Source organism: Dreissena polymorpha, chromosome 3, assembly GCF_020536995.1.
Source record: "Dreissena polymorpha isolate Duluth1 chromosome 3, UMN_Dpol_1.0, whole genome shotgun sequence".
NCBI lineage: Eukaryota > Metazoa > Mollusca > Bivalvia > Myida > Dreissenidae > Dreissena > Dreissena polymorpha.
This window is the reverse complement of record NC_068357.1, coordinates 29,238,009-29,255,045: the sequence shown is the minus strand read 5'-3', so window position 1 is coordinate 29,255,045 and position 17,037 is coordinate 29,238,009. Positions and strand designations below refer to the sequence as shown.

General features: G+C 33.0%; 1 protein-coding gene across 1 annotated transcript; it reads right to left on the bottom strand.

Annotated features, from left to right (window-relative positions):
• Positions 1-10,653: 10,653 nt before the first annotated feature.
• LOC127873457 (cysteinyl leukotriene receptor 2-like) lies at positions 10,654-13,196 on the bottom strand. Its single transcript, XM_052417338.1, has one exon. The coding sequence runs from the start codon at positions 13,109-13,111 to the stop codon at positions 11,975-11,977; it is 1,137 nt and encodes a 378-aa protein (XP_052273298.1). The 5' UTR covers positions 13,112-13,196; the 3' UTR covers positions 10,654-11,974.
• Positions 13,197-17,037: the final 3,841 nt, after the last annotated feature.

Genomic DNA, 17,037 nt, shown 5'->3' with positions numbered 1-17,037 from the left:
TATTGTGAGAAACGATTGCGAGGAAAACCTAAGTTTGCCCAAGTTTTGCCATGACGCAACATTTGTACATATCTATAATCGCTTGATAGAGGCGGTAAGAAAGCGATTCGCTTCGTGCGGTTTCAGAAGCAAATAACATGCGCACCATGAACCTTAAGTTCGCAAATTATGCTTTTAATCGCATTTGAAGGACAATATTTAGCTTTAATTTCGCAACACACTTCACCGTCACGTACAATGCAAATCGTTCGTCACCAGCGTTTATCAAGTATTTCGCTAACGTTAGCATTTTGTTATATTTTAAACATTTAAGCACAAATTCCGCCAAGGTAATCGATTAACCATATGTGCAACACTCCGTTAAATGAATTTGCTAGTGTGAGAAGTGGCTTTCGCTTTTTTTAGAAGAGCGTGTTCCTGTGATCATTATTGGCAACTCTTTGAATTGTTTTTACGATGTATGCCAAGTTAATACAGCATATATGCTATTTTTTCTTTCAAATCACATGTTTTAAATCGGAAAGTGTGTAGCGTAATAGGTACATGTATATCATACGAATTTAAGATAAGTAGGACAGTATCGAATGACGAAAGTAAACATATGCTAAAGTGAACAGATGTCTATCAGGAGAAAATGTAACAATATTAAACTTCACTCAACAAAGCCGTTAAGGTTGCATAAATAAGCCTTTCATAGTTGAGTTTCAACTTGTATTAAATAACAGAATTAAATTTATTGATACAATCTTATATTTACCTGTTAAAGTCACCAAACATGCATTCATGTATACATAATAACGATCCAGGTGACGACAGTCTTCATATAATAAGATAAAAATGGTCGGGAAATCAACATTGGTTGTGTAGATAAGTTTTGACTTCGAACACGAAAATGACTGGCCGCCCGCAGTAATTTCTATTATAAGACTTCAAAATTGTACGATCTCTAATGTTACTGAATGTATCTTATTTATTGGATCATTTAGATGACTTGTTAATAAGCAGAATAAAATCGTAATCAACATTTTATCGGACTTGTGTATGAATTGTCATCCTTTGAATTACGTGACAAGTGAAATACAGATATATACATTATTAATAGATCTTCTCTAATAAAAAATGTAAATTGTAACATATTTAGTGAATATATTGTGTATTTCACATGTATTCTGAAAAAACTAAAATACTTGACTGTTAAATATTTATTACATACATACTCTATTCGCTCAAGTAAATGTATATGTTCTTATTTGAATATGAAGTATATATGATTAATTTAGGCAACTAAAAATCATTCGCACTCAATCATATTTGTTTGTAAAATATATTAAGTTAAAATATATACTGAACATCATTTACTTCTTCAACCATATATATTGCAATCAGAAACAATTTATATAAAAACATATCTATGTATATCGTTCAAGTACAGCCAATATTTCATTTACAAGGCGGCCAATAAATAGTGTTTAGGGAATACTTGTTTTTATAGCTTTTTAAAAGGTCAAATAATTACTTTGTTATTAAACGTAACTTAAGAAGTTGTTAAAATATAAAACAATACTTCAAACATACCTGAATAATCTTCCTGTAGTTATTTAAATTTCCCGTATTTTAAACACTACTCCCGAGATTCCACATTTTTCCTTCCGGTTAAAACCATATGACCATCCGCATCAGGATGGCAATCATCATCTCCTGCTTGTTTCTCACTTCAAACAATATTGGATAACGCTCGGTTGGCAATTGCGAGCTGGTATGGTAAGAGAAATATTGGAAATTTCGCCACCATTCCGAGTACTTTATTTGAAAGCTATAATGTAATATATGTGCATTTCAACGTCATCCATAGCTCGTACGTAAGTTGAAATTATAATTCCGATGTTTTTATCAATTGTTTGTGATTTACCAGAATCAATCATTGATGCTGAACAAGCCTGTTTGTCGTCGATTGTTTTCTTGGTTTCATTGCACTTATACACATTTAAATTAAATAAGCTATACATCTGTAAAACCACACCAAAAAACATCAATATGTAAAGCGTTTACATGTCGCATACATCGTATGAGTTAATATGAATCTTGATTGATGTTTAACCTAAATAAACCGAACAAATAGCTGAATGACAACTATTAGTCTTATCGCACAATACTTTACGTGAAGCACACATATACACTGACTGTCATTTACGATTGGTTTAAAAAATAAATGGTGCGACTTTTATAAGCAATCTAGTAGTTGAGAATGCCTACATTTACATTTACCGTACACGATTTATTGCTCAATTAATTATACATAAAACGGTCACACTTTTACGAGACGTTAGATATTTTTTCGACATCGACATTTCATAATGGGACACTTGAAAAACGACGTACAAATGTATGCCTAAAATTACATTATGTATTTGAAAGAGGCGCGATAAGACAAAGTGCTACATTATTTAGAGACGACTGCACGGTTCGTCCCAAGTTGCCGAACGGAAGTGCATTGGATCAATGATTAACATATATTAAAATATGGTGTGGAACTTGTATCAGAATAATTGCTTACTCCAGAATCCGCAATACACGAAGTAACGCTATCACTAAACATAAACAAGATAAGAGCGTCGGGAATTTCAGTGTAAAAGGCACTCAATGAAGTTACATGGAACGATTTTTTTCTACTGTAAATATTAATATATTGGCCGATTATTTTAAACAAAATAGAAAAAGATACTGGTATAACCATTATCTATGATATTGTGTTATAACCCCCAAATAACCATTATCTATGATGTTGTGTTATAACTCCCAAAGAACCATTATCTATGATTTTGTGTTGTAACCCCCAACTATCTCATAGTTCATTTTATTTACATTGGTATCCTTTTTTTACTGGCATCCGTGTGCAGTTTTAATTAATGGAACAGAACTGTGTAGGTTTAAAAAAATCTGCTTCAACATGTAAGCGTAATTTCATATTTTTCTCAGCTTCAAGGGGAGATGATTCTGAACTTATTCTTACGTTGCTCATTTACGATAGGGGTTGAGTATTCATTGATATGAAAACACTGTAAAAGTTTTAATGTGTTTACGAACCCCCCCCCCCCACCCTCTCACACATATATTTCATGGGCATGATAAAACAAAAAATGGTTACAATAAAAGACCATATTTATGTAAACTAAAATGTCTACATCAAAACAAAACGTTAACATAGAACACAAATAAAATAATTTGATTCTACTGAGGCTCGAACCTTGGGCCTCTCACATGTGGAGCGAGCGTGTAACCACTACACTACAGAACCCCTTGAAAAATCACCTTCTAACTAAGATATTAATAAGCTATTAATAGTCGGTTTAAATGTACACCCGGAAGTTTAAACGCTGGATAGTGAGCGGGGTTAAAGGTCCATACCAAAGGGTCCATACCACTGGCAAGATACGGGTCAGGTCTGCGGCCTTCTATTTGTGGTTCTTAAAAAACACCCTGTAGGAGGACTTGATAGTAATGAGACTAGGGTGCTGTGATGGTGCTCCTCATTGATAAGCGGCTGCGTCCTTTATCAAGACTCATTATTACAATTAATAATACGTGTCGCGCTTCGCGCTCTATAGCGCCTTTATTAGTAACTAGGTGGTTGCTAGGATAGTGGAACAAAGAAGTTTTGTTTTTATACAAATCCAGAAAGTTTCACCGGTTCGCGTATTTGCCCAGTCCCTGTGATCTTTTATTGTTGCTCAGTCCCTGTGATCAGTTATTAATTAAAATAATTAGCTTTGCATTATTAGCAATAAATGTTGTAGTAAATGTAATAGGCACAAATGCAGTGCTTATTTACACTAATTTACACAAAAAATCACCACTATGCAAGTTATTCTGACAACAAAAATATATACATTGATCCGTAAAATAACTTCTCCTCCCATAAACGAAAAAAACGTATTACATACGAGTCGCCGCACTTCAGTGCGACGCCAATAATAATTTCAGAATAAGTAAACTTGAAGTTAATGCCAGTAATGCTATTTGTAAATACATATAAGTATTGAACGTTTGGGAAATCAGATGACAGTAGTTCTGAAGTTTCCAGATTTCAATCGAAGCAACGGCCAGTCCAAGGCTCATGGGAACAATGTTAGACTAGATGACATGTTCTCATTTAAGGAAGATAATTGGAATATTACTTATTTTGACATGTTAGCATTAATAACATTGATCTTTATGGTTATGTTTAAAGCGGACATTGATCGGTGCCATAGAGTCGGCAGTAAGAAAGATGGCAAACAGAGGAAAGTGATAGTGAAATTCACAAATAGTAGCGCCCGTCAAAGGTTATATGAAGCCCGGAGAAATCTAAAAGATGGTGTTTTCATACAGGAGAACCTAACTAAATTCCATGAAGAACTTGCATATGAAGTCCGACAGTTGGTTGGAAACAAGCTGTTAACCAAAATTGGGTCGCTGGGTGCAAAGTGTATGGACTTCTGCCTTATCACTCCGGTAACGGTGAAAAGAGCATTCTGATACGCGACAGGGCAACAGTTACATCAATCCGAGATGGTAAGCCACTGGCTAAACACATGGAATGACTGTACAAACATTAAAAGTACAAACACTAATAGTACAATGGTGCTTCAAAACTACTCTCGTATCATAGTATTTGTTATCTCACTATTAAACGTTTTGTGTACATACCTTATTTAAGACGATCATGCTGATGCACAATATGTAATTACACTGTAATATCTACTTGATACCATTTGCGATTTTATCATAAATGGTACCCAGAACATATTCTAAGCTTGACTGAAGAATGAACGCACTAAATCTATATCCTATATCCACATAAACTGCAAAATGCAAATCTTATGCTATTAAACACATATATGGTGTGTTATTCAGTTAACATCGTGCATTTGCCAGCTAAATCACGAAATTGTATAATCATCAAACCGTGCATACTAACTACACTCTTGTACAAATATTAAAGTGTACCTGACATGAGGTTCAATAACCGTGAATACCCTATTACGAGTGTTAACAGTACTAACTGTATCCTGTCAAACATATAAGCCATAATCTATAAGGGTTCACGTGTCAACCTACTAGGCCACTTATTATTAGCTCGACTATTATATATGAAATATATATAGTGGAGCTATCCTACTCACCCCGGCGTCGGCGTTAGCGTTCCCGTTAGCGTTAGCGTGCAAATGTTAAAGTTTGCGTACTACCCCAAATATTTCCTATTTCCTTTGACACATTTCTTTTATATTTTGCATACTTCTTTACCAACATGACCCCAATCTATAAACAAGAGCAGACAACTGTATCAAGCATTTTGACAGAATTATTGCCCCTTTTATACTTAGAATATGCATATCATTGATAAATCTATGTTTAAGTTTGCGTACTACCCCAAATATTTCCTATGTCCTTTGACATATTGCTTTCATATTTTGCATACTTCTTTACCAACATGATCCCAATCTATAAACGAGAGTTGACAACTGTATCAAGCATTTTGACAGAATTATGGCCCCTTTTATACTTAGATAATCGAACATTTGGTAAAGTTTTGTGTTTTGGTCCATTTTACTCTTGAAGTATCATAGCTATTGCTTTCAGACTTGGAACACTCGCTAACTATCGTAAGGGGACTGTACAGGGCAAGTTGCATAACTCTGGTTGGCTTTTATACGAAATTATGGCCCTTTTTTGTATTAATAACTTTGAATATATTTTTTAATTTTGTGTTTACATCTACTTTACTTCTAAAGTATCAAGGCTAGTGCTTTCAAACTTCAATTACTGTCTTACTATCATGATGGTACTGTACCTGGCAAGTTTAATTTGACCTTGACCTTTGAATGACCTTGACTCTCAAGGTCAAATTAATAAATTGTGCTTACATTGCCATAACTCCTTTATTTATGATTACATTTGATTCATACTTTGACAAAACAACACTTACCTGACATACCACAATGCAGTTCACTTAATAGTATAATTATATCGTAAAATATTGTTAAATAGAATAATTGAGCTTGTTTTTTGGACACTTTGCTAACCTGCGTAATTGCTCTCGATCAACGAGAAATTTTATTGTATCTTTTCATACCAGGTGGTGATCTTTGTAAACATTGTAGAGCGAAGTTACTAAACGAGTTTAATGAGAATATTATTGTATCTTCTTCGTGCTTAGTGTTGATTTTTGTTTTCGTTTTGCTATTATTTGAAATTTGGGTTGAACTAAGCAATTTCAATCAATTTATATGAAATTCTATTGTATCTTTTGACTGGTGTTTACCTATGAAACATTAAGTAAAACGCACTTATGAAAACATTGTTGTTGACTTTAACCTACGATTAATTCTAAAATAAATCTTAACTTTGCCTATTGCATTAGATTTTTTGATTCAGTAATAACTTCTTGATAAAGGTAAAATGTACTCATGAACATAGTGCACAAACGCAACGAGGCAAGCACAAATAATCAGTCGTAGGCGAGCTCCGACAAGAACTATTGTTGACCGGGACTAGTTGATAATTTATTTTGATGATGGTACAAATTTGCAAATCAAAATCGTGCACAAATGCATCGAGGTATGAATGAAAAAGCATATGCTAATTAACTAGCGCCGACGCCAGGTACATTATTTTAAATCGCTATTTGTAAAATCCTGATGGGGGGATAGGGAAGGTAATCCTTTTTTGATTACGTCCCGTGTTAATTGCTAAGGGAAAGCGTCTTAACGTCCATTATACGGCCCGTGTTATTGTTTTAAATTGTTTGAGACCCCTTACCTTACATATACATAAATTGCCAGGTGTAAATTTTTTTCCGGATCAAACATTTAAAAGTATTGGTGATTTTTAAAGAACAGTTAAAAAATGCTATTATTTGTGTTCTGTATCGAAAATATGTATTGTTTTCTAATTCGCTGATACCACTGTGTGTGTTTTTAAGAACAGTTGATTTTTTTATATTATTTGTTCTATATATCGTACTGATTGTTTTCTAATTCACTGATACAACTGTATGTTATGTATGGAAATTGTATACAGCTATTTGTATCAAGCGCTAGGTTGTTTTTATGTTGACCGCTCTCAAATGGAAAGACTCTTAAGACTTGTATAAGAGAAAAACAATTGAAACATTCGTTTATTTAATTAATTTAATTATACTCAATTCTATTTAAATTTTTCAATATGTCATTTAGAATTATTATATTTCGCTGACAACGGGGACGCTATATGTGATAGTGCGCGATGCGGTACGTTATTTTTTTAATGTTTTTATTGCATTATGTTTCATACCTTTGGCTAGCTCGACCATACAAGATTAATTTCTTTTAAATGTTTTGCAACAACACTTTTTGCTTGCAAATATATTTTTTAGACCGCCTTCTCTGTCGCTTGTACCAATTCTATTTTCCATTGATATAACCACCCAATGGGTAACGACATAGCACAGTGGCGACAGGAAATCGGTCTACATTATTACGGAAACCGGGGTGTCAACTTGAGACCGACATTTCTATTTAATGTCACATTTCTCAAGCAATCTATGACGTCAGTCATGCTTTTTACCAGGCACGTGCTTTGCAATATTTTATATTACGTACGTACATTGAACTTAGCAGCGTTCATCTATATCTATACACTTGCCAGCGGTACGTCACTTATACAAACGAATGTGCCAACATTTTTCCATGACAACTACTGCATAGCTTCCAGTCAATGAAGTTTTTATATAATTTCTTTACGTTTTCTCCTGTTATTATCCGGCAATATTGAATGTAATCCTGGTCCTGTAAACCCTGAATGTCGCACTGTCTCTCACCTAAACATTCGAAGCATAAGAAACAAGATGAACTATATACGAGACACATTTTCTGAATGTACACATAGCTTTTTATGTTTCACCGAAACACACTTGTCACATGATATCGGTGATGATTTATTACAAATTGAGGGCTTCGATACAATGTTCAGAAAAGACAAAAATGCACATTATGGTGGGTTCATTGTCTACACTTCATCGTTTTTGAGTCCACAACGAATTCTCGATCTAGAACTTTTACTGCCAGAATCTGTCTGGGTGAAAATCAAAGATCATTCACAAACCTTTTTAATCTGCACAGTGCACAAGTAAAAATATTAGGCCATCATTTAAAGGGATCTTTTCGCGCTTTGGTAAATTGACAAAATTGAAAAAAGTTGTTTCAGATTCGCAAATTTTCGTTTTAGTTATGATATTTGTGAGGAAACAGTAATACTGAACATTTACCATGCTCTAATATAGCCATTATATGCATCTTTTGACAATTATAAAACCTAAAAATTATAAAGCGTTGCAACGCGAAACGATTGAATAATTTGGAGAGTTCTGTTTTTGTCGTTAAATTGTGTATTACTACGAAGATTGCTTATATAAGGTATAAAATGCGTCACGTATGTGTACTCGGCGGAATAGCTCAGTAGGCTAGAGCGTTTTTACTTCAGGACTCTGGCAGGACTCCAGGGGTTACTGGTTCGAAACCTACTCCGGGCGATGTTCATTTCCTTTTTTAAATTTTATTATTGATTTTTTACTTGAGCTTTTACGATCTAATGTTTACATTTATCAATATAAAGCATTTAATGAATAAGTTAAAAAATGCCAAAATCTGTGAAAAGGCCCCTTTAAACAAAGGTTGCTCTTTTGGAGCAATAAGATTCCGTTAATGTACATGAAATCCAAAACAATGTTTTCTTATTTGCTGATAAAGCTCTGGTTTCAATTATTTTGGTACTTCGGTTTCTTGAAAATGCACATTTCATTTTTTTCATCATTGCCTATTAGCTTAAATTTGATTGCTTCATTTCGAGGCATAGTTAGGTTAGAATTGGAGAAACATCTGAAGGAAAAATGAATCTCTAGAAACATTATCGGCACAGTAATTTTGTTTAGGTAGTCTTTCATTGAAGGTATGTGACAAATAGGCCATACAATATAAATGCCTTATATTGCCGTACGTTGGACTTATAATTTTAAAGAATGATTAAAGTGATATTATGGGCATTTTTTTACTGTTGAATTGAGCTGAAAAGAATTAACAGGTCAAAAGAGTGAGTTAAAATGTCATTACTGACCAATTATCTGCAACTTATCTTGCTACCAGTTGTTTATTAAAAACATATTTTATAATTATACGATATTTTACATGACTCACCCTGTCCTCTTAGCCGAAATAATCCGTAAAACAAAATTGTGTCTGTGTGTCGTATGAACGAATCTGCACTTAAAGTAAATTTAGGTTCACATCGTACATGTATGATCAGTTGTCAAACGAAGGTACGGTTGATTTTTAAATGCATTGTTTTTTTTTCGTTCCGGGATATTGTTTGAGTATGTTGATGCTGCATTAACAAATATAAGTGTACTGTATATGAAGTGAAAACACCAAAAAATAAACAACGGTTGCGATAGACACCTATAAACTCTTAGATGCCCTTAATATCACTTTAAAGCAGGCGTTATGGTCTCGATATGGTAAATACATAGCTTTGCGTGTTTAAATTAATTTGTGGATATCTTAACCTAACACTTAACCCATAATTAATCACGAAATCCACAAACGTGACTTACAAACACACCGTGGTTTAAATTAAATATGCCGACAGCAGAAAGGTTATTCAATAAATATAAGTAAATGATCGAAAATTAAAATAACCTCTGAATATATGTCCGACATATCCGGAACGTCGTTACACGTTTATTAAACGATGTCATTGTTAATAGCCCACAATTTAAAACTTACTAGTTTACTATCTTATAACTCGAACACGGTTTGTAAAAAAAGATCAATAAAACAATCATGATATTTACCATTTGTGACACTATGTTTCCATATGCTCTTTAGATAACATAATAATTGATCTATAGATAACCCTTGCGTTCGCATTAAATGTTGGTGGTTTGTTGTTTTAAAATAAGTTTAAAGCGATGAAAAGATGGAATTAAATTAAACTGTGTTTCGTGTACAAATTGATTAATGAAATGCTAGTTAAGATTTATTTTGATTTAGCACGTTTAAGAAAATACATTAAAATTTGTAACTTCCTGAATACTTTATAAATATATTTAAAACATCCGTCTATGAATAATAACGAAAAAATTATATTGTTTTCTGTGATAAAAATGTAAAAAGTAATCGCTGCTTATTTACACAAATAGCATTAATAGTTTACGTATACTATTAGTGACTGAAAAGTATCAGTTGCTTTATTTTTTGATTGGAACAAAAGTATCTGTTATGTAACATCGATTTAATTCAGTTGAATCTTTTTCGGGACATAAAATATCACCAGCCTATACACACCTTATAGAAATATATATGCAACAAAGTATATGTGCAGCGTAAACTATGAGGACAGTTCACAATTAATACCACACTTATTATTATAGTATAAAGCAGCAAATAAGTGGGGATTATTGTGAGCATAATGGCGTGTATATAAAAATGATAATACAACAAATGTATGTATGCATTAAACCTACCTTCAATTCTGTCAAGAATGACTATGTTTACACAGGAATAATGCAACTTGATAAATATTACCAGAAAACAAATTATTGTCAACACCTGCTTGTATTTTTATTGACTGGTTCCAAAATATAATCAACAATAGGTCTGCATGCAATCTGCATATAAACACAATTCCATTCATCAATCAAACCAAAGATATGTGTCTGAAACCAAACGTAAATAACTTTGACTTTCACTCAACAAATCCCAAATGCAATCACAAGGCAGTCGGCACGTGCTAGTACACACGAATTCACATTTAAAACATTAACGGACTGTGAGCTTCGCTAGAATATCACTAAACAAACAGCAAAGAAACGGTCATGTTTAATGCAATATTGACAATGTTATTATTATGTATTAATATAGTTATTACAGGAGGGGTTAAATACAAATGTAAGTACATTATAAGTGATGAATGCGTAATATTTCTGCTGTAGGGAATAACAATAATCGCAAATGAGTAAAATCCTACAAGAATTATAACCTTAAGTATGCTATCATACAACAATATGTTTTAGTTAATAAATATATACGACCTATGCTAACATCACTTAAGTTCTGACGGAACAATTGCAGCAATTTTGTTGCATGTAAGAGCGAGATGATAATGGTAACATATAAAATAACATCTGCATTTTGGGTTATATCTGTTTTGTGAACAATCATCACTTGATGTACGTTTTAATGAGGGTTTAAATGAGCATTTACGTATTCCGTCTCGCTGTTTGCTCAACTTGATTGCATCAATTAATGCTAGTTAGCATCGAGCTGATGTGATCTTCTTGCGAGAGGATATGCTCGCTAAAATTCTTACAGACAAGGGTCGATTAATAACATATTAACGATCCTAGTATACACGTATTTACAACCGGATCATTTGATAAGATTTAATTTCATAAGTGACATAGATCTTTGTTACATTCATTATTACAAGAAGATTTTAAATTTAGTACTTTCTTGTACTTTTTTGTACGTACGTACAAAGTTACACAGCTGCTTGAACCAGGATTGATTCAACTCTGCAGATTGCTTTTGTAACAAATCCATACATATTTTTTTATTAGGAAAGTTACAATATCGCAAACGCTTGATCTGTAGTAACATGTTTATCTGTAAAAATATTCTAGCAATATTAATCTACGTATAAGGCTATCGTTTTCTAATCCATCACGAGTAATATGACCCGATATGATCCTCTTTAAATTTGTTTACGCATACACTCGATTGTCGTTTAAGATAAATAAAGCAGCGCTCGGTTCCGCAAACACTTTTTTAAACACATATAAAACATCACGTCTTGTGGACGCAATATAAATGTAAGTAAAAGAGGCTTAGTGTTATTTAATCATTATAATTAATAACTAACTCGCACTTCATTGCTCTTGCAACAATACATTACATGTTCATTATACCCGCGAAGTTCTGGACCTTACATTCGTCGATTGTGTGCCATATCCAGTAGGTTGGTATCGATGCAATGATCTGCGAGAATTACGAGATCGGCTGAAAAGTGCTCGTAATTGTCTCCTAAAACAAGCCCCTGTGATACTGTAAAGGAAAAAGTTGATGCAATAGTTTATGTAGAAAATTGTTCGCGTAATTTTTGTTACTCCTTGCCAATATTCAAAGCTAAGATCATCCGTGTGGTCCAATGTTGAGTGCAAGTAATGCGAATGCAAAAACTGTTTTACCCACATGGAGAAAAACGGCAAGTTCAACGCAATAAAGAAAAATGAAATTGCTAACAAAATAAATGTAAACTCTAATCTTATAGAATTTTCCTCTGTGACCAAATTGAACTTGTTTTTCCTCTTTCGGTTAAGAAGCTTTCTAATAATTAAAATGTTCAACGTGGATATAATAACGAACGGAACAAGTGTTATAATCAGCGCATACAAGCTGTCCAAAACGAACGCTTCAAATTCAAATGAAACTTTACTTGTACATGCGGTCATGTTATTTATTGTCCGAACCTCACTTGTTAGCGGTTTGTATATAGCAAGGACACACGAAAGAACTAACAGTATTGTAATGATTCTGTTAGTCTCTTTGAGGGATCCTAGGTTTCGCCGCCGCAGTGGCATACACACACCAATAAAACGTTCACATGTGAAGGTTACGATAAGCCAAGCAGATAAAAATCGCGATAGGTAACTGAAATGAAGCCATACTTGGCATACCACTGGTGTATCCAAGAACGACACATAATAGCCCGGAGCTATCGTCGGTAATCCACGTCGTAGCCATTCACTCAGCACGTAAAATATCAAAGTCATTAAGTCGCATATTGACAATGCCGCTAAATATCTGCTTGCTGACATCCGTCTCATTTTCTTAGAGAAAAACACACACAGTGAAAGAGAATTACCGCATAACCCCACCATCAGAATAACTGGAGTAACGAAGAAGTAGAAGCCATTTCCAAACTTGATCATGAAGCTTTGCTCTTCGTCACCTGCGTATAAATCATAGACGTTGTCATATGTTCGATTGGTAGCATTGTGTATTTCTTCAGGAAAATAATCCGTTTCGAGTACACTCATTTTGCAGTATTTGCAATGTGTCGGCTATAATCGGCAATTGAACACAGTCATTGGGCACCCACTGCTGCAGATGAAACACCACCGAACTAGCATTTCTACCTCTATCAGAATGTTTCCTGAAATGGAATGTCAACTGAAAGTAATATCAAGAGCACAACAAACTTTGCGCCTTGCTATAATGCATACTTATCTCTAAATCAAGTGCTTATGTTAAAAGCATTCCAAATCAATCATGTTGAAAGAACGTTTATGAATCAGAAATATAATTTCTTTAGAAAACACGCATTCACCCAAAGTGGGGCACGATTATCTTAATCTTTCAATTTCAATGTTTATAAAATGTGCATGCTGTCTATGTATTCAAAAGTTAAACTACTAGTGTGTCGCTGTCTTCATAAGTAAATGTCCGTTCAGCGTGGCGACAATATCTGACGAGATTGGCGATATGCGCAGAACAAACGGCGGCGTCTATAAAATTCATGTGTTAAATGGTAAACTTATTTATTAAAAAACGTGCCTGTGAGTTGTTGTTTTATATATTTAAAATTATGATCGTGATGATGTACGTGGTTTTTGACAAATGGAAAATAACAATTGCTCGGTAGAAGTTTACATTGTTATTGTCATATAATATTGCATAATTTAGATCTTCTCGAAGTATATAGAGAATACTAGTTCGGTGCCGAATAAAGCGAAGTTTATTTTGCGAGGCTTAGAAAATCTGTACCACGTCGCTTTATTCGGCACCGAACTATTATTCTATTTATCCCATCAATTTTCTTAGCCGTCAATTATTTCTTTAAAAGTAGGATAGGAAAATAGATCTACACGGACAATTTTATTGTTATTTTATTAATAATATTATTAAGTTATTTTAAGAAAACGTTGTTTTATTATTTTATTCGTGCCGAGTCTAATATATTACAAGAAGATCAGGCATTACACTTTTTTCTGTTTATCATACCTTTTACGTCACCGATTTTAAAGAAATAATGAAAGGATACCACAAAAACTGCAGCTTAAGCGGGAAAGAATATGACTTTTGTCGTATGACGTGTTAATAATGACGGCATGAGTACGCGCACTTAATATTTGTAAAAAAAGTTTTTTTGCTTTTTTGTTGCATTTTGTGTTTAAAGTATATTACATCTTGGTATCAAAGTGTTTGTTTTGTTGAATATGATTCGATTTTACTAAAAATGACTACTTGATAGTTGATTCCGAGAAATATGACCATTACTGATATAAGAGTCCGCCGCGCGTGACAGCTATATTTCAGCATTGCCGAAATAATGGAAAATACACTCCACAGTGGTTTATTTCGACAATGCACGTCTGATGATGGGATAAAATTTTCTTTAAAATTCATTAATTATCAATAATTTTTAACATAATATATCTGCTTAAACTGTGCAGTTAATTTAAGAGCCTATAGTTGAGATGTCGCATTTTATTTTGTTTCCAATACCATGCAACGACAGGCAAATGCCATGAGCCCAGAAACATCATGTTGTGGACAAATAAATTTACCGCGGTCGCGGCTGAATGTATGGCCAATTAGTCTGACAACAACTTTAATAGTAGTTTATTAGACACAATTAGGCATTAACGAATCATTGAAGGTAAACTGTGAATTCTTTGTTTGAAAAGGTGTGATGATTTGTGTTCTGCCTATAGGTCAATTGGAATTTGAAATAAAAAAAAATGCCGCAACTGATCATCAAGAAGACTTGCCTTTGGCAACAACTACGGTGCCTTTTTGTGTCAAGGTCAAAATAAGGAATGTTTGCTCCTTCAATTGTAACTGCTGTATGTATTTGTTTCTCTGATTATAATAATAATATGTTTTAAGTTGACACCGTGCATTTATACAATCTTAATTTATGTTCCAATACTTTTTATATTGGACTTGTCCATTCTTGTTTGATATAAATGTTGATCATATGCATATAAATACATATATGTTTAGGGCATATCAACGCAATATAGTTTATTTATAGTTAGAATAGTCATGGCTCGAGTATCTATTCACGTTTAACACCGAATTCTTTAGAAAAACATATCACAATGTTTGAGTCAAATTTAAGCAAACTGTTTTCGGCAAAGTAAATCAAACGTGAAATTTTTAATGGAACGCTATTAACAAAATATTACAATTATAATTTCCTGAATCAACTATTAAAGACTACGTCGTAAACGATCTGTTCGCAATACAGAATAAAAATATTACGATTCAGATAACCAATAGTTGTAGATAAGCTGTATTGTACGTGGGTTGTTTAATAATGCCAGATGACAAACTGTTTTAGCTTAATTTGTTCTAACCATTGAAATATTTCCCCAAACATGTTCAAATAGTTGGCAAAATTGATATAAGGTTTAAGTTATTCCTTGTTGCACGATTTGAACATTTGAAGTACCAAATTTTCCAGATAAGCTCTGATATTTATGTTTGCTGGCATAACTGCAATCAAACGATCTATTACTTGTTAAATATCCTAACGAAAGCGCCATATGTGTCTTTGGATAAATTGATGTTGTGTTTATCTTTATTCTTCTAAACTTTAAATTAACTTATGCACGCAATGAAAAAATCACATTTGTTTGTTTGTTCGACCAAAGTTTCTCGGAAATAACAACATACTATTTCACGTGTTAATTTTCATTTATTCATGTTGTAAAGCTTTTATCAACATTTATTTAAAGCGCATGTTCCTATGTAGCCGATTATTAAATTCAAATAAGCTTCGTTTGAATTTTGAAATCGTTTGATTTTCCGTCATTGGCATGTTTATATTTTCATTAAATACTAAATGAAAAAGAACTGAGTTATTTAAATGTTGCATTTTAGCGTCATATAATTTCGTATATGATAGTATTAAATAAAAAACTGTTACTTGTAAAAGAAAAGGTAAATCGGTTGTAAATTACACATGCATTCTGAAATATTAAAATATACGATATTTTGTAATATTTAAAGATCCTATATAGTTTATTTACTTAAGTTATCTAACATGTCCTAATAAGCATAGTTTATCTTAACTATTAATTTAAGCACCTACAAAAAATTCGTCATCAAACCTATTATTCGTAAAAATATATTACCTTAAAATATAAGATAACATTGTATGTTACATTCAGAAACAATGTATGTAATAAAAACAATTGTGTAAAATGTTTAAGTAAAACCTATTGTTTACATTTAAGGCGGCACATAAATATTGTCCAGACATAAATACTGTTTTGCCTTGTTCAATAAAAGTTTTACTTAGTTATTAAAATTAACTATAACAAGTTTTTATAATATATAACAGGTAGTTAAACATACCTCGATAAAATTTCCCCAGTTCAATTTCAATTATTTTTGAAGACTAGCCCATAGCTTTCAAACAATTCGTTTCATATAAACCACAAGGCCATCATTTTAGAGATGCCCACCCCTACCTAATGCTAGCTTCTCACTTTCAACAGTATTTAAGACACGCTAGCCTGGAAATAGCGAGCTGGTATGGTGAGAGTTATTGGAATTTTCTCAAATATTCCTAGAAGCCAAAAATTCTAATATTATACATACATGTTCAGCGTCAACCATGACTCGTATTAAATCTGAAATTATAAATACGATGTTATGGTCAATCGTATTTGAATAACCATTATCGATGTTCGATACTGAACAAGCCTGTTATACGTCGTTTCTGTTTCTAGGTTACATTACACTTATTAAAATTAAATTTGAATCAGTAATCAAAATGTAACATCTCATAATAAAAAAACGTCACATGTCGAATACAGTATATACTTGAGTATTTACATGAATAAATACGCTTGTCATGCATGTTTGACCTTCATAAACCGAAGCGCTAACTAACTTACCGTTATTAGTTAAAACTTATAATGTTTTACGCACAGCACAAATATACCAGACA

What these genes read in the sequence shown, in the direction of transcription:
- LOC127873457 (XM_052417338.1), bottom strand. Translation starts at nt 13,111, where the DNA reads ATGAGTGTACTCGAAACGGATTATTTTCCTGAAGAAATACACAATGCT.